This window comes from Plectropomus leopardus, chromosome 2, assembly GCF_008729295.1.
Source record: "Plectropomus leopardus isolate mb chromosome 2, YSFRI_Pleo_2.0, whole genome shotgun sequence".
Classification (NCBI taxonomy): domain Eukaryota; kingdom Metazoa; phylum Chordata; class Actinopteri; order Perciformes; family Serranidae; genus Plectropomus; species Plectropomus leopardus.
In genome coordinates this window covers 33785988-33804724 of record NC_056464.1, presented here as the reverse complement: position 1 = coordinate 33804724, position 18737 = coordinate 33785988, and the positions used below count along the sequence as shown (strand labels likewise).

At 37.5% G+C, this 18737-nt stretch overlaps 1 protein-coding gene across 2 annotated transcripts in view; it reads left to right on the top strand.

Moving 5' to 3' along the window:
- The window catches only part of igsf21a (immunoglobin superfamily, member 21a), a 262796-nt gene that overhangs the window by 155873 nt on the left and 88186 nt on the right, over positions 1-18737 (top strand). For both annotated transcript variants that reach the window (XM_042497548.1, XM_042497540.1), the window contains exon 4: positions 5473-5591. In XM_042497548.1, coding sequence (XP_042353482.1) covers positions 5473-5591 — 119 coding nt within the window. The remainder of the gene's footprint in view (positions 1-5472; positions 5592-18737) is intronic.

The following is an 18737-nucleotide window of genomic DNA, read 5'->3' as shown; positions in this document are numbered from 1 at the left end:
AGTGCTCTCAAAACTGCAATTTACTTGGGTAAAATCACATGCTCATGACTGTGGCACAGTTGATGTCACTCCTACTTTGCATGGATAATAAGAACAATAATCATGAGGAAAAAACTTGTTAATATGTGGTATATTATCTTTTTTTTCTCAATTACTCCATTCAAATGGTGATTTCATTCCAATTGAGACTTCAAACATTAGCTGACCCGTTAATTGCGTATGGGGGACAGCTGTAAAAAATGAGCTTGAGTACTCTCGGAGTCACATGTTCCATTTTTGTGAACAGATTCTCAATGGACTAGCACCTCTGAAATACATGACATCAAAGATTAGAGGGGGTGCTGAAAAATTAATTCCACCAGTCTTAATATTTAACAAAAGTCTCAATGTTAGGAGTACAACCTTTCCTCTTTTCCTTCCCTGAATTATGATGGATATGTCTTGCTGTCACACTGGCAGAGACTTCAGAAGCAAGCAGCCACTCAGAAATGCTGTGGTTGGGGGTTTCTTTATGGCCTCCTCACCCTTCTTCCGGCAATACTTCCCATGCCTTGAATTATCTTATCTCTGGGTTCCTTTCTCTGCACTTGGTCTGAGTCCATGAATGCAGCAGTTGGGATTGTATTGTAGCAGAACTACGGCTTTCTTTGTAAAAACAAAGCAATGGGCTACATCAGCGTTTACAATAATGTAGCCAGCCAAGACAAAGCCAATTACCTCCCCCACCCGCCACCACAGAGAGATTCACTGTGCTATTCTCATCATTTTCCACTGTGGTGGAAAAAGAAAAGCAGACTTGTTTTATGCTTATCCCTCGAGGAAGCGCTGGTGGAGACGGCCTCACTTTATATCTCTACATGCTCACTCTTTTTCATATATACTAACCTTTTTCAAACATTTGTCTATGATTGGTTTATTCAGGACGCCTTTGCTTTCTTGCTTTAAGTTCATGTACTGAGGGCGAGTTCAAACTTTATGGTTTTTATAGATTATCCCAATTGCCCTGGTGAGTCAGCGCAGCAAATGATGTTAGTCTGGTTTCATTAAGTTCTGGTTAATATTTTAAGTTCAAAAGATTGCAAAGGAACCAAGAAAACCCAGAACACACAAAGAGAGATTTAAAAAAAAAAAAAAAAGCCCAGTCGCCAGAAGCAAAATATTGACATTGTATGTTTTTGCACATAATGGATTCGTTACATTTGTACATTTCATCCCTGTCATAACTGCTCCTAAAGTGTTGAAGTATATGATCGGATTTTGTGATCAGAAAATGGTGGATGGCATGACATCTAGACGAGATGCCTGCCAAGTTAAAGATGACAAACTATGAACAGATTACAGGTCATTACTGCAATTCAGGAGCTTTTAGCCACCAGTCGCGTTTGTTTTTAGTGACCCTTTGCTGTGTTTCCAAAGGGGATAATGTCACAAAAAATTGTTATTTTTACCGAAACATTGCTGCGTGTCCTGCAGGGATAGTGCCACAAAAAGTGGTTGTTTTTTACCAATACATTGCTGTGTTTCCTGCAAGGATATTTCAGAAAAAAGAGGTTGCTTTTACCAAGACATTGCTGAATTTCCAGCCAGAATAGAGCCAGAAAAAGCCGTTTGGATTTTACCGACACTTTGCTGTGTTTCCTTCAGGGATATAGCCACCAAAAGTGGGTACTTAATGCCAAAACCTGATTGTTTTCAAACCATCACCAAATAAACAAAACCAAACATTAACCACAGTTTTGCCAAAACTGGAAGAAAAATAAAGTTTCAATGTGTCTGCTACATAATAACATACAAATTTAGCGTATTAGATGTAACAGTGGTTGGTAAAAACATACAATGTCAACATTGATTTTGGTTACTGGGTTAAGGACGTTCTTTGTCTATAGGGCTAACCTTTAAGTTTTGCTGATACTTTAGTGGAAAATAAACATAGATTTAGAGTTCGCTTTAGAGTCACACTAGTATTTAACGAAATGAGACCAATGTTATCCTTCAAGCTTTTCAGTTGAGGTCAAAGTGCCTTGCTCAAGGGTAGTTCAAAGACAGTTGTTGAGTAAAGAGAATATATAAATATCTGTGGTGGAAAGATTTTTGTTGGCGCACAGATTTGACTCTTTTTCAAATGAGCGATCTCCTCTCCTACACACACACACACACACACACACACACACAGCTGAACTCATTAAGCCCGGCTGCTGTGAGCACCCTGCCACTGTTCCAACAGAGGTCCTCATCTGAAACACGCGGGCGGCAAGGACAATTGTTCCTGTTTTGTGGGAATAAATCAAAGGGGCTAAATGTGACTAGTAGCGTCTCACTTTGATTATCACTGTTGACACATTAGCCAAGTGCAGAATACAGATTGCGCTCCCTTGTTTTTTTTCAGAAATAGTCACCTCCTATCACTGACTGAGTAATTGTTGGCTTTTGTTGCTCTGTAGAATTGTAGGCTAAAAATAAAAAATGATAAAGCATGCATTCATTATCAAAAAAATATTTTTTTTTCCATGAATTCAAAATTATTACACTTAAATAGTTTTGATTGAGATTACAGTAATCAAGCTATCTGTACTATTTTAAAAGATTTACTTTAGATCTGCTGACTGCAAATATGCTTAAGTTATACTTTTAGTGCATTTTTGTGATTGTTTTCAGGTGACTTTTTTGCTGTTGTTGGTTAATGATTAATCAAATTCAAGCATTTAACTATTTTGATAGGCTCTTTTTAACAGTCATGAACATACCTACAGTGTCATTCCATATCCTATACAAAAAACACCACATGCAAAGCTCCATCAAGCAATGTTTGGATAATCCATGATTTCTATAACAGTGAATCAAATGACTCTGCAGGGTCAAAGTGTTGTTATACTGTTGATCCCACTGAGAATCAGCACTACACTGAGTATCGTTCAGCTCATTGGTTCACCACACCTTATGTGCCAAAGTAAACAAGTGTTTGGTCAAGGGATCTAAACATGGAGCTAAAGAGACAGGACCCAAACCTCAGAGATAAACTGGAGTAAACTAGAGCTAAAACACCAGAGAGCACCAGTGGGTTTGGACTTTATATTGGTGTCATTTAAAGTGGTGTATTCTTTTTTCCTTTCCCACATACAGACTTCACAAAAACACAACAAATTATTCCTGTTTCAGAAAGCGTGCATCACTGTAGGACGATGGATTTCTACCATTTGCCTTTAAAACACTCAAAACAGTTTTTGATTTTTTTGTAAAATATGAACGCGACAAATCAGTGAATCACTGAAACAAGCTTTGATAGAAAATTGATTTAGTTTATCTTTGGTCGTGGCTTTTATGTGCAAGTTTTAGTTTTGGTTGCTCATAACTGACAAATTTGCATATTTTTAATGATTTCAGTTGTTTCTTTGCTTAGCTGACTTTTTTGACGAATATGTGTTGATGGATTATTGTTGAAATTACTTTGTGAATTTAAAATTGTTTAGCAACGTTTTAGGTAGTGCCATATCGTGACAGTTTTCAAAATTCTCTGTTTTTTGCTAAAAAGTTTTAGACTTTGGATGGTTTTTGAAAAATGGATCCTTGACGGCCATTCGTATTGGCATATTTTGCAATGACAACTATAAAACCTACTTAGACCTCCAATAAAGCACCGTAGTACACCGCTTCAGCCCAAAACCCCCTAAGTAGGGCCCAGAGAAAGAGAAAGAGAGTGATATGCTTCTTTGCCTGGGGCCCTTCAGAGTCTGGAATCGCCACTTTTTAAAATGTTCCTAAATAAATCTCTAGGCATCTATTTAAAAAAAAAAAGGCTCACTCCAGTTTGGCTTGGTGATTAAAACAAAGAACGTACTCCGTGTAATTGTCTTTCTCTTTCACTGGAACTAAGACTAAAAACATGGCGAACCAAGCACTGGCTGCAAGCTGCTCATCTTGGTTCTCTCTGACAGTGATTGTGCCTTCTGGGAAAATTACAATAGCACTGAAAACTAAATGAACAAATAAATAGCACTGACAGGAAAGAGTATTAATAATGTACTCAGCATAAGTATTAAGAGATATTCAGTTTAAGATTTGATGATGTTAAGACCCTGCATATATTCACTCTAGACAAATGACAAAAGGAAGAAGTAATTCATACTGCTGTCTTAGCATAGTGGCTATGCAATGTTAAGTACAGTGATACTGAGTTTTTATTAATGATCATACTTCTGGTCAACATTCACCTAGCTGGTGGTATCATCTGAGCTCTATATTCATTTAGATGAAAGTCTGAATACCGTCTGCATCTCTTAAGTATTATATTAGAACAATAAATTACAAACTTTTGTTTTTGTGTGTTTTCTCTGTCACAGTTATGGTGATAAATGTTTTAGTAAACATTACTAAATCTTTAATGAATATTGTTTGCAGAGACTTTAGATTAGAGGCTTTAGATTATCTTAAATGTTTAATTAAACGTTTTTATTGTATCCCCTAACTTATTTATTTAGTAATAAAAAACTAATTAAAGCAGAGTAAATGCTTTGTTAAATAAAATGTCTCTGAAAAATAATGTCTTCATCAGTAATAAATGATACAGATGACTGTTTGGTCATCTTATTGGACCTGTTCAACTTTAAAATGTACAGCACTGTAACCCATTATTAAATAATTATAATCCCTAAAAAGGATGCACTTCTAACAATACTTCGGATATAACAGATAAATCATTGATGCTAATTATCTAGATTAATTTCACGAGTTCAAAATTAATTAGTCACAGAATCATTGTTCACTGGGAGCTTAAAAAAGAATCATAACTAAGCAATCAGCAAGTAAAATAAAGTTAGCAAAACTTACAAATTCCAAAACTTGTTATGGCATTTACTTAAAGAAAAAAAAAGTCTTTACTGTAAGTGCAGGACTTTTCTTGACTTTGGCAACTCCATATTTTGCTGTACAGTCTATCAGCCATCTTTTCATCCTTTTTTCTCGACGTGATATTGGCAGATTTTGTTAAGTGCTGCAGTAACTTCAGTGTCACAAAGCAACAAGAGAGGCTAATGCAGACCAAACCACATATGGTTTCAAAATGGACCCAAATCCTCCACCTCTACCTTATTAGTAACTCAAGGGTCATCACTTGACTTGTTTTTATAACTTATCAAACAAGCTTAGTGTTAACATTAATGAACAATATTTGAAGTATTTTGAAGTATCTCACACTTTAGCTGCTTTGTCTGTTATCAGGTCATTAAAGAGTAAGTAAACCCCCAACTTTTGGCTTAATTGCATCCTCTTTGGAATGTAGAAACCCAATATGCTGCCTCTTGATCCACAGTACCTCCCTGTCAATCCAATGTACAGGCTATGCTTGACAGTTGAATAATTAAAATGCTTTCAGGTGAAACAATTCAACACTGATTATTTTGCTTAACTGCATATAAATGAATGTTAATATTCATTTGCTCACCTTTGCACTTTCTAATCAAGTCTTGTATTTTACAGCCTCCCAGAAGTACGGATCTCAGACAACGGGCCTTACGAATGCCATGTGGGCATCTACGACCGGGCAACGAGGGAGAAGGTTGTCCTGGCTTCAGGGAATGTTTTTCTTACTGTTATGTGTGAGTACCATCTCTACACTTTATATTTTAAAGTCAAGGAAACATCCTTTTCAAGGGTTTCTTGTTTACTGTTCTCAGTGTGGGACACGGCAGTTGGACAGTATGACAAAGATTGAAAAACTGGATGCTGTGCCGGTTTGCCAGCAGGAGACAAAGCTATCTTGATCGTTCAAAAAAAGTGTGAGGTTTCTTTGCGGTGCCGGAGGGGGAACATTTTGAAAGTGATGGTCCTATAAGTAGGATTTGCTGCTGTCTAGAAAGGAACAAGGAATTTTGATGGGAAATTTAAACAACTGTGCTTTTTGATGCAAATAGCATTATTGTTAAGCAACTTCAGCTGAAGTGAAGCTTTACTGCCTGTTTTAAAGCAGTAAATGAAATGGCAATGATGTTTTAGAGACTGTCCTTGAAAATATGACCGCATTTGATGTTTTTACAAGCAGAAATTATGGCCTTTGCATTATTGTAGTTTTTTTATGCAGCAACCTTTACTGGCCGAAGTATTTATGACAACAGCAGAGGAGGAAATTAAGCAATGTAGTATAAAGAGTGAAGTCTATTGGGGCCTGAGCGAGGGGAGGTGAATACATCAAACAAACACAGGTCTTTCATCCAGGAAACTGTTGTTCATGTCCTGTGTGAAACCAGAAGTCAATGCTGAGTTATTTTAACAGCGTAATGTAGCATGTTGAGTTTCAAGAGTTTCATAATGTTATGTTAATGTTTATAACAAATGAACTTATTTTCAGGCGAGGCAAAAAGCAAGGTACATTTATTTATACAGCACATATTATGTCCCAAGGCAACCACAAAGTGCTTCACAGATTAGTCAGGTCACATCAAAGTTCATTATAACCCAAATCACAAAACATGCCGCAAACGTACCAATGATAATTTCCATTCGGTTTCAGTTTCAATTTTAATTTTGTCCAAGCCCAATATCACAAATTGTAATTTGACTCAGAGGGCATCTTAAGCTAAATTATGTTTTTTTTTTTATACCTGACCAAGGAGTTTTGTTGCTAAAACCTAACCGACCTCCAGCCTGAACCTAACAAAGTAGTTTTTGTGAAACTTTAGTGGTTTCACAGCGTTATTTTCATGTTCAAAACTGCAGCCATTAATAGTCATATATGAGCTATTTTGTCGTCCATCTGTAGGGGCAGGTAATTGAGTAAATTAGAAATTAGAGGGTAGGAACCATAGACTGTATAAATAATGGACGTAGCTACCATGACATCACCCGCTAGTTTGTGGACTTCTGTTTTGAAACCTCGAGTTTGGCATTTCAGCTGTTGCCATCTTAGTTTTTTGGAGCTGGAAGTGACCATATTTGGACAAGAGGCTGGCGCTGTGGAAGAGCAAGAGGTGATCTTACTCATAGACTGTAGTGATGCCTTGCAACTTACGTCATTGTGTGAAAAGAAAAATCTTTTTGCACGCACTTATCCTCTACTGTATGCCCTCTTCACTCCCATTTGTGTCACTGAAGTACAACTTCAGACTCAAGTACACTTTTGTTGGAATAAAACAAATGTTTAATTAATTCAATTATTGTAATACTGGTGATCAGTTGTCTCACACCAGCCTGGTATGAATTTGAGAACACCCATCAGCTCTTTCTGCTGCATGTCGAGGTTTTGTGTGAAAACATTTGAAAAATGACCCACCACTCGGATGGATGTTGGCTTGGAGAGCAAAACAATGGCACTACAGGCAACAAGTGCACTAATCACCCTCGCCCAATGAGCACCAAAGCTATTTTACACAGAGGTTCATGTAGTATTTATTCCATTTGTCTGTTTGCCTTGTGGCTACTTCTTCATCCTGCTGTCATGACTGTCAGAATGAAAACAAGTCATAATGAGAAACATATCCTAGAAATTTTGTGGAGCGATAGGCCTTGGGCTTTGGAACGATCGATAAAATTTCAGTGGTTATCTGGATGTAGAGTGTCTGCCATTAGAAGGTTATTGCTTCCTTCAACTATGAACTTAACAGAAATAGACTTGTTTCCAAATCCTAAGGGTGTGTTAGCAGGGTCAAGAAATCGATCCAGCTGAAAATTAAAGTTGATAGAAATTATGTCTCATTGCTGTAACAACATGTGTTCAGCGTTGGCGGAGGTATGCGCTGTCTCTGTGACCTCTACTTTTCCAGCATTTGCATTTTTAGACAAAACACTTACATACACTCTGTGTGTCTATCAAGAGCGTCACTTTGTGTTGAAAAGTGGTTGGGACATTTGGGGTCAGAAAAAACATTTTGTAGACATCTTCAGTGTATACAATGTTAGGCAATGTAATGGAGGGCTCAGTATGAGGTCGGAGTAGATAATTGCAGTGGTTCAGAAAAAAACAGTGCATCAGAAGGGCATAGCCAGGGCTTCTACCCTGTGTAGGTTTTCTTTCAACAATGAGGTGGGAGAAAGGGTTTCCGGGGTCCTTTCCTTGGAAATTTTGAGAATTGAACACTTCATTTCCCTCATTTTGGTGAATTTTTATGTACCAGTTTGGTGAAAATATATGAATTTATGTAAAAGAAAACAAAATTCAAGCAACAGGTGAAAATCATCACATAAAAATATAATAGTGCAGAATGCAATAGGTGATCCTGGGCATTCTGTAGTTATTGCTTTCAAATTATTGTCCCATGAATATCAACCTTTTTATTTAATATTAGCCCTGCTGAGTTAACACACTTGTATGCATGGGTGCTCTTTTGTTTTAGAAAGAAGGCAGAAATTACTGTATTAAAGAGGCTGTGTGGCTCATTTTTCAAGCTAGAGCAAATCAGTAGCAACTTGTGAAACTCGACAACCCAGAGCATCCATTTAGTATCAGCCACATCGGCATAGCTTGTTGTGAAGGGGGCTAAGTTACACTCCAGATTTAGGGTTGATTTTGGCGTGGGAACAACTGGCATGGCCATTTTCAAAGGGGTCCCTCGAACTCTTACCCCAAGATCTGTGAGTCTCCCCTAAACTTGAGGAGACTTTTTTCCTTTATAATCTATATACTCCTTTAAATTAAAGTTGTATATATATATATATATATAGAGTGAGAGTTTTTTTTTTCATAAAAAAGACAATTAGCCTATTTGAAGAGCAATGAATCGCCTGACAAATAAATACATAACACATTATAACAGATTTGTTGTGGACCTCAAAATACTATCCGTACTAGTATCATATTTGGTCTATGAGATAATAAATAAGATAAAAGACCAAAATATATCAGCATGTGATTTCCTAACTCCCATATTGACATAGTTTTCTGTCTAGCTGATATACTTCAATCCAGTTATAGCTTCTGGTTTTTGTATGCCACCTCAGGATTTTCAGTGGCCCCATGTAGCCACCCCAATGAAACATTTGTGAGGGCGCCATTGTCTTTAAATATGCATTCTCTGTAAAGAGAGAACAGAAAACTTTGACGAGACTGTCAAAAATTTACTAAAAAAAGTTACTGATCAGCGCATGCACAATTTTGGGCCATTTTAGAATCAGCAGACTATGTTTTTCAGCCTCCAGTACTTTGTAGGACAATGCACATTTGTTTCCTTTATATTTATGTTGCATTGTGTGTTTTCTTCTTTCTTTCCCTGGTGTAAGTGACACCTCAGGTGTCTATCCATCTGCGTGTCTGTCCATTTAATCCCGTTGAATCTTTGCTTTCTTCTGTGTACTTCAACTCTTTCTGCCTCTATGATGCAACCGCCATTACCATTATCAGTTTCCATGATATCTCGTTCAATCACTAGAGGACGTTCTGCGCCTGTAGCCTATTGCTCAGTCTGTGCTGTAATTATTGTATTTAAGTCCCCCTAACGACAGCTGCTTCGCCTGCCTCTGATGTATCAATTCCAGCAGCAAAGACATGCTGTTCTCCATGTGGTCCTATGGCTAATTAGCAATGGTGAAATTTTTCAGTGGAACACCAGAGAGAGACACTGTGTGACAATATTACTCCATTATCACATTTTGTGCCTCTGAGAACTGCCTATGGTGTTCGTGTTTCTCTTTTTTCTCCTTTGACTAAGACATTCAAGTCTTTTTAGCTAAGCCCTTGACCCTCGGTTCTGTTCAGTTTGATGACCAATCCCATGCCTCTGTTCGACTGCTCCCCCACACTGTCGTCACCAAAAGACTATCAGCGGTGGGAATTTACTCAGTTAACCGTTTCTTGTTTCAGCGCTGGGTGGGAAGAAGTGAGTGATGCAGTGGCAGGATAGTCGGAGCACCCTAACTCAGCTGGGTCTTAAATCACCACTCCACAAGAGAGGAAGAAGAATGGCCCCTGGCATTGTGGCTAATTGCCGTCTAAACTGAAACAGAATTATTCATAACCTATTAGTGTGTCAAGTTCAGTGGGAAGTAAAGAAAAAAAGGAGAGAGGAGAAAGAAAGAAAATGAGAGGGGAAAAAAAAAGTTAATTAATAGGAAGCAGTACACGGAGAGTATTTTAATTTTTTAAAGGGCTTCATAAATAAGAATTATCATTTTAATGAATCCCCTGCCAAGAAATTCAATCATCCAGTTTTAAAAGGCTAAACCCTGAACTCTTGGTACCTCCGCTACTGTCCTTCACTCTCTGGAAACTTTCTAAAGTCCTTGCTTTTCTTTTTGCTCTGCAGGAGCATATGTTGACTTTATTAAGCCAGAGGGCATGGAGAATCCCTCACCCCAAATGACTGTCATAGCTATGCAATGATGACCAATTTAGCTCAAGTCACGTCAAATAATGAATGCAATAAATCAAAAATAAATTAACAATTTGTGGCGTTACCAGCCAAGAATATTGCACATTATTTTTAACATTTGCAAGCTTGCACTATCAAAATAATTGGGATTTTCTTTGTTTTAGCTTTTTTAACATACACCACATACCATATCCCCTGGACAATTTCACTGACAAGCTTTTATCTTGATAATGAGGAACATGAAAAAGATGCAGTACCAAGATGTACCCATAACTAGGGCACTTTATTATGTTGCTATACTGCGTTAAATAAATTGTATCCCTTAACCTTCATGAGTTGTTATGGTGTGCTGCGCCTGTAAATGTAATTATTGACGCATTAATGTATGGTAATTCATGACGAGGCACTCAAAGTTCAAAATCAACATCTTATCCGAAAGGTTATGGACGAACAGCTCACTGTGAGAAAATGCTGAAACAAACTGATGGACAGGGTCCTTATTAGGCTATTGAATATACTGTCAAATCATTTTTAGTCTGCAGAGGATACATTCAACAAGATGTAAATACACAGAAATGACAGCGTATTAGAGTTTGGCCTTTTGATCGTCACCTCCCTCTCTGTTGTTCTTTACAGTGGTGGTTCTAGTACATTTGGTCCCCTGCACCCCCCCCCCCCCCCCCAATCTGCGCACCCACTAATTTTAAATAAAAAACTCATCTTAAGAATTTCAAATTACTTAATCACAAGAATTGTGTGGTTTCTTTTATTTCTTTTAAATTTTTCCAACAGAGAAACACAGAAATCTACACCATATAAAAACAAAGCTGTTTTTAAGTAATTAAGCCTTTCGTTACTCTGCCTTTGAATAGCACAAAGTCAATGTTTGACATGTGTGAAACAACCTCTAAAATAACCTTCTTTCACATAAATTGCAAAAAATAAGCAAAAGGCCTTTTTACTCGACACAACATATCATACTTAACCTCTCTAATATTCATTTTACCTTGCTGTGAAAACATCAACAAACGTCTCCTCTATACAGCTGTATTTATTAAAGTGTCTTGCCAAAAGCTACATTTTACAAGATCACATCATGAGAACATTATGATTTACCATCACCCAGTTGTAATTTTTGGAGAAAAGAGCTTGAATGCATCGTAGTGCAACTTAATGCAACCTTCATGAGCTGCTAGAGTTGACGTTAACTACCTCTCCTCCTGCCAATTTCTTCTCGGATATGGTAGATCTAAGAGGAGGAAGTAGGTTTACTCTTCCATATGTCCCAATGGCTTTTTGGCTCATTGGTGTGTATACTGTGCAAACAGACAGAAAAATGTCCTCTGATGTCCACTTGACTCACATATTCTGCATTGTTCAGACTATGAGTACTCACTTGATCTTTTTTTTTTTTTTTTGGCACAATTTTAACACCGTTCCTTTGAATGGCGCCCTTGGCACCCACCAATTTTTTCTGTGGCAAGCTCTACCACTAGGTCACAATGAAAAGGGCTCAGCTGAAGGGCGTTAAATAACAAAAAAAGAATCTTAAATGTCAATATGTTTTCATCAAAACAACCCATAAAACATATTTGGCAGTATTTCATTAAGAAAGACTTAAGACATCATACTTATATTCTACTGATATTGTCTATGGCTGATAGAGATATTCTTTCACTGTGGTTAGATTTGAAAATATGTATGAAAAATCACATTTTTGTTTTTTTGTTGATTTTTGTTGTTTTTTTTTAAATATATATTCCTTCCCTTTGGGCCAGTGTTACAAAGGAAAACTACTCATGCAACTTCATGGTCAGGTTCATAGAAATCTATTTTTACATGCAACACTTCAGACATAACCAGTCTGCTCAGAGCAACATTGCTGTTTGGTGAAGGACTGCAAAGGTTAAGGCTAACAGCTTCAAGTGTGTTACTAAACAGTGTGGAATTTTTCAACAATACAATCTCCTTTCTTTGCCAAAGTAAAAAGAAAGCTAAACCACACCATCTTAAAAAAGTTTCCAGAAGGTCTTCTATGTAAGAAACACTTTGTCAACAATGAAAACACAATAGTATTGGAATTGTTCCCATCATGTTGTATATTGACTGACGGTTCGATAATCCATCTTTCTTACTATTAGGCAACAAAAGCACATGTTTAGGTTTAGAAAAAAACTCTCAAAAAAACATCATGGCTAAGCTAAAAGTTCAGATGGAAACCAAAAGAAAGGGCTCCCAGTTGAAAGTCCGAAATTTGTTTGACCCTTCCAACAACCCTCCTGCCTGCCCTATATGGACTTTCTCACTCTTTTTATTGCAGTAGTTGCCAGTGATGTTAGAGACTGATGTCACCATGTGTGTATCATACCACACTGTAAAAAAGAAAGTACTTGTTTTAACCTAAAAACGCAAATGTGTGGGCTAACTTAAAATTTTTAAATTGACTGAATTCGACAAGACTAGTGGAATCATTAAATCACATTACCTCAACTTCGCCTCTCAAATTCCGTTAAAATTCAACTTAAAATTTAAAGCATTGTGGTCACTTGTTTGTCAAAGTAAAAACAATTAGTTTCTTTTAACAGTGCACAGCCAAAGCTGTCTTGTTGTCCACTGACTAAGCTGCAGTGTTTGACGAGTTTGGTTGTTGCCCGCTGCTTCCAAAACTGCCACACCTTGTGCATATCATGGTGTGAAATGTAACTCTTTGCATCGGGGTGTGACGCTTACATCACTGACAAAGTGGCGTTATTTCACAAGTTGGTAGAGAGAACAGGCTGGATTACAACACACACAGAGGGATTGTGACATTCTCTGCTTACTAATAATGTTAATACAATAATACATTTTATTTATAGAGCACTTTTCAAGGGACTCAAAGATGCTTTACATAGTAAAAAAGATCAAAGAATACAAGTAAAATACATAATAAAGGACTAAACCAATACTCCAGCATATCTTCACATAGCAAACAGTTGTTTGCTGCTTTATTTATGTTCTGAATGTCGTATAAATTCACCTTTAAGTACATAATGCAAACAATTAGGAGATGGATTTTACAATAAGAAATGATTGGACGGTTTTTAGATACTTAGGTGTTCACTTTTTTCCAAATAATGTTTTGTTGAGCATTTATTTAGCCGGTAGTTGTGGATAAAGTAACAAACTTGAAAGATACGAGTTAAGCCAGCACAAAATGTGCTCACAGTATAATATTGTGATTTCAACACTTGAGGGATAGACTTCTGACCCGTCACCACCAATCACATAAAATAGATATTTCATTCTGCAAACGCTGACATATCCATCCCTGTAAAGCTAAGGTCATAATATCCGGCTTTGGTGGGTGAAAGAAATCAATACCTCCTTCCCCAATGGTAGAGAGAGGGTCATTATTTGTTATTACCCAAAGTGATTCCTATGCGACATTCCAAAGATTACAAGGAAAGGTTATTTGTCTCTGCAGACTGGAGTCTGACCTTGGGAAGGCAGCTCCTGGTTGATCTGTGCACAGTGTCCGAGACAACTAAGGTTGTTGTGTTGTTGTCTGTATCAGATGACCGTTGGGTTGCGAGTCCTCCGCCGGATGAAGAACATCTTAATAGCCCTCACGTTTAAACATCACGTCACGTAAATCCAGAAATCCTTTCTTCCAACCTTTGGTAAAGTGTGAGGATGTAATTTAAAGGATACCCTTCATGAGGCGGCGTGGCTGGTATTTATAACCCCTAGAAACAGAGATGAGCGCTAAGGTGTAGAGGGACTAATTACCTTCTCATCCCATAAAACTGGGATTCGCTTCAATAATGGATGCCCGACTTTAATTAAGCGCTGTGTATATTTAGGCGCTAGTTTATAAATGGGTGGGATTAATGGCGTACAAGCCAAGCCCAAAGACAGCAACGCCTGCAGACACAGCACTTTGGTGTTCTAGTGGGAAGAGTTTTAGTGATTCTGTGCGACTGTCTGCATGCAAGTTTGCGTGCCTGTGTGTGTAGAGAGGCTTGTTTGGGTGGCTGGGTTTGATGGATTGCTCGGGAGCGGCTGGTCCCTCTGTGTCCTGTACTTGTTCGGGAAGTGAGGAGAACATCTTAGCCAGAATCGACACGTAGAGCGAGTCAAACACAGTGGCCTAATTCTCAGCTCTCAGAAAGGATGCCAATTTTGTCAGACTCATCAGTTGCACTCTGAAGTGTTTGTCATATTTCAGCGCGTCTCGGGTCACCGTAGAGGATTGTTCAAGAGTCCTTGATATGATTCTCCATTACTCACGCATTTAGCCTCTGTGTCACCTTCCTGTTCATCACACTTAATGTCCTATAGTGTGCCATCAGCATCACAACCTGTTCAATTGATTTTGTAATATTTTGTTGTATTTTGGTGAGCATGTAGCGCATCAACTGTTGTCCGCATGGAATAATCTTTTTTTGTATCTTGTTCATAATTAACAGTACAAACTTCCCTGTGAGATGATATTATCTGGAGAGTAGCAGTTCTTTCTTTTTGAATTGCGTGACCCCGTCCTACTCTTTATCACTCCTTACTACACTCATTCAGTGTTGCTGGCTGCTAGCAGACTACAGCACCAATAAAACTTGTCGGCTCGGAGCCCATTGAGAGGGAGAGAAAAAGAATGAAATGAATTCAAAGAGCAGATGAATTATTAAATGTCTGTCTTTGAGCTAAACCCTGGGGTGATAATTGAGGCAAAAATAAACAACCCATGGGCTTCCTCAAGGATTCCTCTACCCAACATTGAACCGGTAGTCTGTGCATCATTTAGTCTATGCTAAAGAATTTCTGTCTGATTTTTTGTCTTCCTTCCACACTGTTCTGTGAGAAAAATGTCTCTTTTCCTTTTACTTAAAGTTTGGCATCCTTCATTAATTTAGAGGCAGAATTTTAAACCATGGTCTGACAAACAGTTGCTGCCATCCTGAGCTTGAACTGGGCTGTTCCATGATCTTGCAATCATATTTGCAGCCATACTGTGTTTCATTTGAGGATGCATTAAAAACGAGCCATTTTTACCCTCTAGCTTTTTCAGTGCCTCATTCAGTTGACATTCACCAGGCACTCATCAGTGGGGCAGCCGATGTGCGCCAAGTCTGTAGCCTCATGAGTAAGCCTGTTTTGATACTCGGAGATTTCACACAGCAAACAAAAAACAAGCAACTGATGGTTGCATCATATCATCTGCTCTATACTAAAAGGCTCCAGGATGCAATATTTTTGGCCAGAGATACTGTTTATCAGCTAAAAACTGAATACACTGTGTGAACCCTTACAAAAAAGTACCACGGTTATTCCATAGTCAATTACGATACATTAAGTCATGTGATGTGTTATTTTATACTAATAAACCACATCAAAATGGAATCCAAACTAATTTAAAACCTGACTATTATTGTCTAATCACTTTTTTTTTCCAATTTCCAGGGTTGGAAAGGTTAATCTTTGAAGATACTGGACAACATTTAGGCCTTTTGTATAATCTAAGACAAACAAAAAACATATGGAAAGATCTGGAAAGAAGGCTGCAGACAAGTTGGCAGATGTCAACCGCAATAGTCATGTGGATACAGTGTTGCAACATCAATCATCATCATGCGAGTTGCTCTTTACAATATATGTCTTATGCTGAATTTATTCTTTAGTTTTTGCTTTCTTTCTTTACAAATGGAAAGTTGAACTTTTATTATTTGAAGACACCGTCTGTCGTTATGTTCATTTCTCTACATCAAACTATTAAATGCTTCCATTTGAAAATGTAGTATAGGTTTGCCAGAGTTCAGAAAGGCAGCTATTTGTTAATGAAAACTAATGTAGCTACAGCATATTCTAACATTTAGGCCATTAATCCATAGAAGATATATTTCTTTATTTTTTTGTACTTTAGTTATAAATAAGGTGCCAGAGTGTGCAAAAAGGCATCAAAAGAAAGCTTGTTTATACAAAAAAGTCCTAGTATGGTTCCCCCAGACCCCCCCAAAGAGATCTGGCTTAAGCCCTGAATATCCTTAAATCCTACATACACCCCTAAATACACCTGACCTGTGCTGGGCTGCTGCAACTGCATGTGCCTTTTGGCAAATCATTTATTATATGTACTGATAAATATCATTAATGTTGTTTTAATTTATTAACTTGGCCCTGGCCTCCTGTCATTTTGCAAAAGTGGCCCCCATAAAAAGCAAGTTGATTATTGCTGTTTTAGGGAAATTAAGTCAGTGAGTGATGCTAATGCCAACTGTGGGTAATGAATGCAAGTTATTCTTTTATATGCAGCTTAACTTAAGCTATCCCCTTTTCTCTATGCTAAGCAATGTAAATGTAATAGAAGGATTTAGAAAACAGTGTCACAGATTGGCTGGGAATGAATGCATGTTGGAGTGCATAAGTGGAGGCGGCATGGGTTAACCCACAGTTTTAAAAGCAATGTAATTAGCCCTGTAGATGCAAAAAAAAGAGGTAGAAAAAGGGAAGTCATGTCATTTGTGCTGGGACAATTTGGCTTTAGTTAACACGATACAGATAGTGTCAAACCCCAAGTGTTAATACAGTTGGAAAAAAACAGAGTAGTACTGCTCCTTTGGGAGTGCACAGTGCTGCCTGTCTGCATGTGTGTGTCGGGTAATGAGAGTGAGCGAGACAGTGTGCCTGTGTGGACCATAGAGGGGAGTCAGTGAGTGTTCAGTAGGCCTGTGAGCTACAGTTGGTCAAAAAATGAATTTTACAGCTCCCCGAGAGCCAAGCAAAGCTCCAGAGTTTTGTTTACCAGCAGCTGAGTACAGTGAGCTGAGCATCTAGCAAGACTTTCAGCGGTGGAGCTGTAAAGTAGTCAACTCTGTGCTACCAACCACCTATAAGACAAAGCAGGTTGTTTCAGAAGCAGCAGTCTGCTTTAAAAGCGTATTAAATAATAGCTTTGCAAACACTGTCAGTCAACTTCCAGCAGATGGAATGGGATTAAAGTTTTATTCAGAACGAAGTACCTGTTTTATATAACTTAATTTCATAACCCAGAGATGTGAAAACCATTTCTATGAAGGCCTGCCCATGGCCAATATCAGCTATAACATTTAATAGTTAAAAATTATATAGCTATAAACAAAACGACCAAGCTGCCATGACATGGTTTAAGTCACATGGTGAACTTTCACATGCGGCAGTGTGGCGCTTAATCATCACATTATATTTAGTGTTAGCATTACAAAACACCTTCAAGTCTTCCATCAATGCAATTAAACTATATTAGTGGTCCAAGATGTTATTTGCAATAAACAAGCAAAGCTAGCCAGCACTCGGGTTTAATGCTTGTCCATTATGGTAAAGTTGATGGAGGGTGCAAAAAGATCAAAGAAAGACCTATTAATCAGCAATAATTTGACACATTTGAGATACCAAGTAAAGCGACATTAAAATGCACATTATATGATATCTTATTATAATAAAATTTTGCCTTAAAAAAAATCATATATGACCTGTCATAAAAAAATTCCTTCAGAAGTTAACTGAAATCACAAATACATTCCTGGATGACCCTAGATGTGATCATACAAAGTTTTATTTGGTGTCACCGCACAATTTTTAATAAATACAAAGGAAAAGTCACCCCAAATTACATAATATTCATAATATTCCTCATATTACTAATTTCATTAAAACAAACCCTTAACAGGTTATATGACATTTTGAAATAATTCCTGGTCTCAATCAAACTGACTGCGTCTGTGTCAAATTGAATGTGATCTTACTGTAGAGTTTTTGAGAAATTTAAGGGGAAAGTCACCAAAATTACATGATAACATTCATAATTTCCTAAAATTTGTTTATCATTGTCCTCCTCCAATTCCATTTGGTTGGGGCCAGTGTTGTAGTATGATGTAGTTATTTGTAAGATTGCGTGTAAAATCCTGTTTGAATATGGGTTGCTGTAATTCAACAGGTTATGCTGTAAATGATGTTGGCGTATGGTATTTTTAAAATATTGTTCCATTTGGCCCCTTTTCAACTTTGAGCACATGGCCCTCTAAAGGTTTCTGTATGGCCCTGCTGAATAGATTTAATTAATGTAACTCAGAATCATAATCCATGATTATCTGTTTATTGTTGAGTACAACAAATGAATAAGAATCGCCTTTGTGAGGTTTGAGAATCTGGTGCTCGAGTGTATTTAATGAGATATCATTTATTAATCGTTACTGAGGTGAATGTGACATTAATCATGATGTTTCAGGTGGTATCGACCAGCCCTTTCATAACAAACAGTGACCTAATAATCCCTGTTAAGGTAATTACACAAAGTATTTTGTGCCATTTTATGTGTTTTGTGTTTTCCAGATAACAGTTGAAGTTAAAAAAAAAAGTGTTGATGGGAGTCAGACTGTTTAGGGTATAAATTATAAGCCCCTGATCCTTTATATATATATATATATATACATA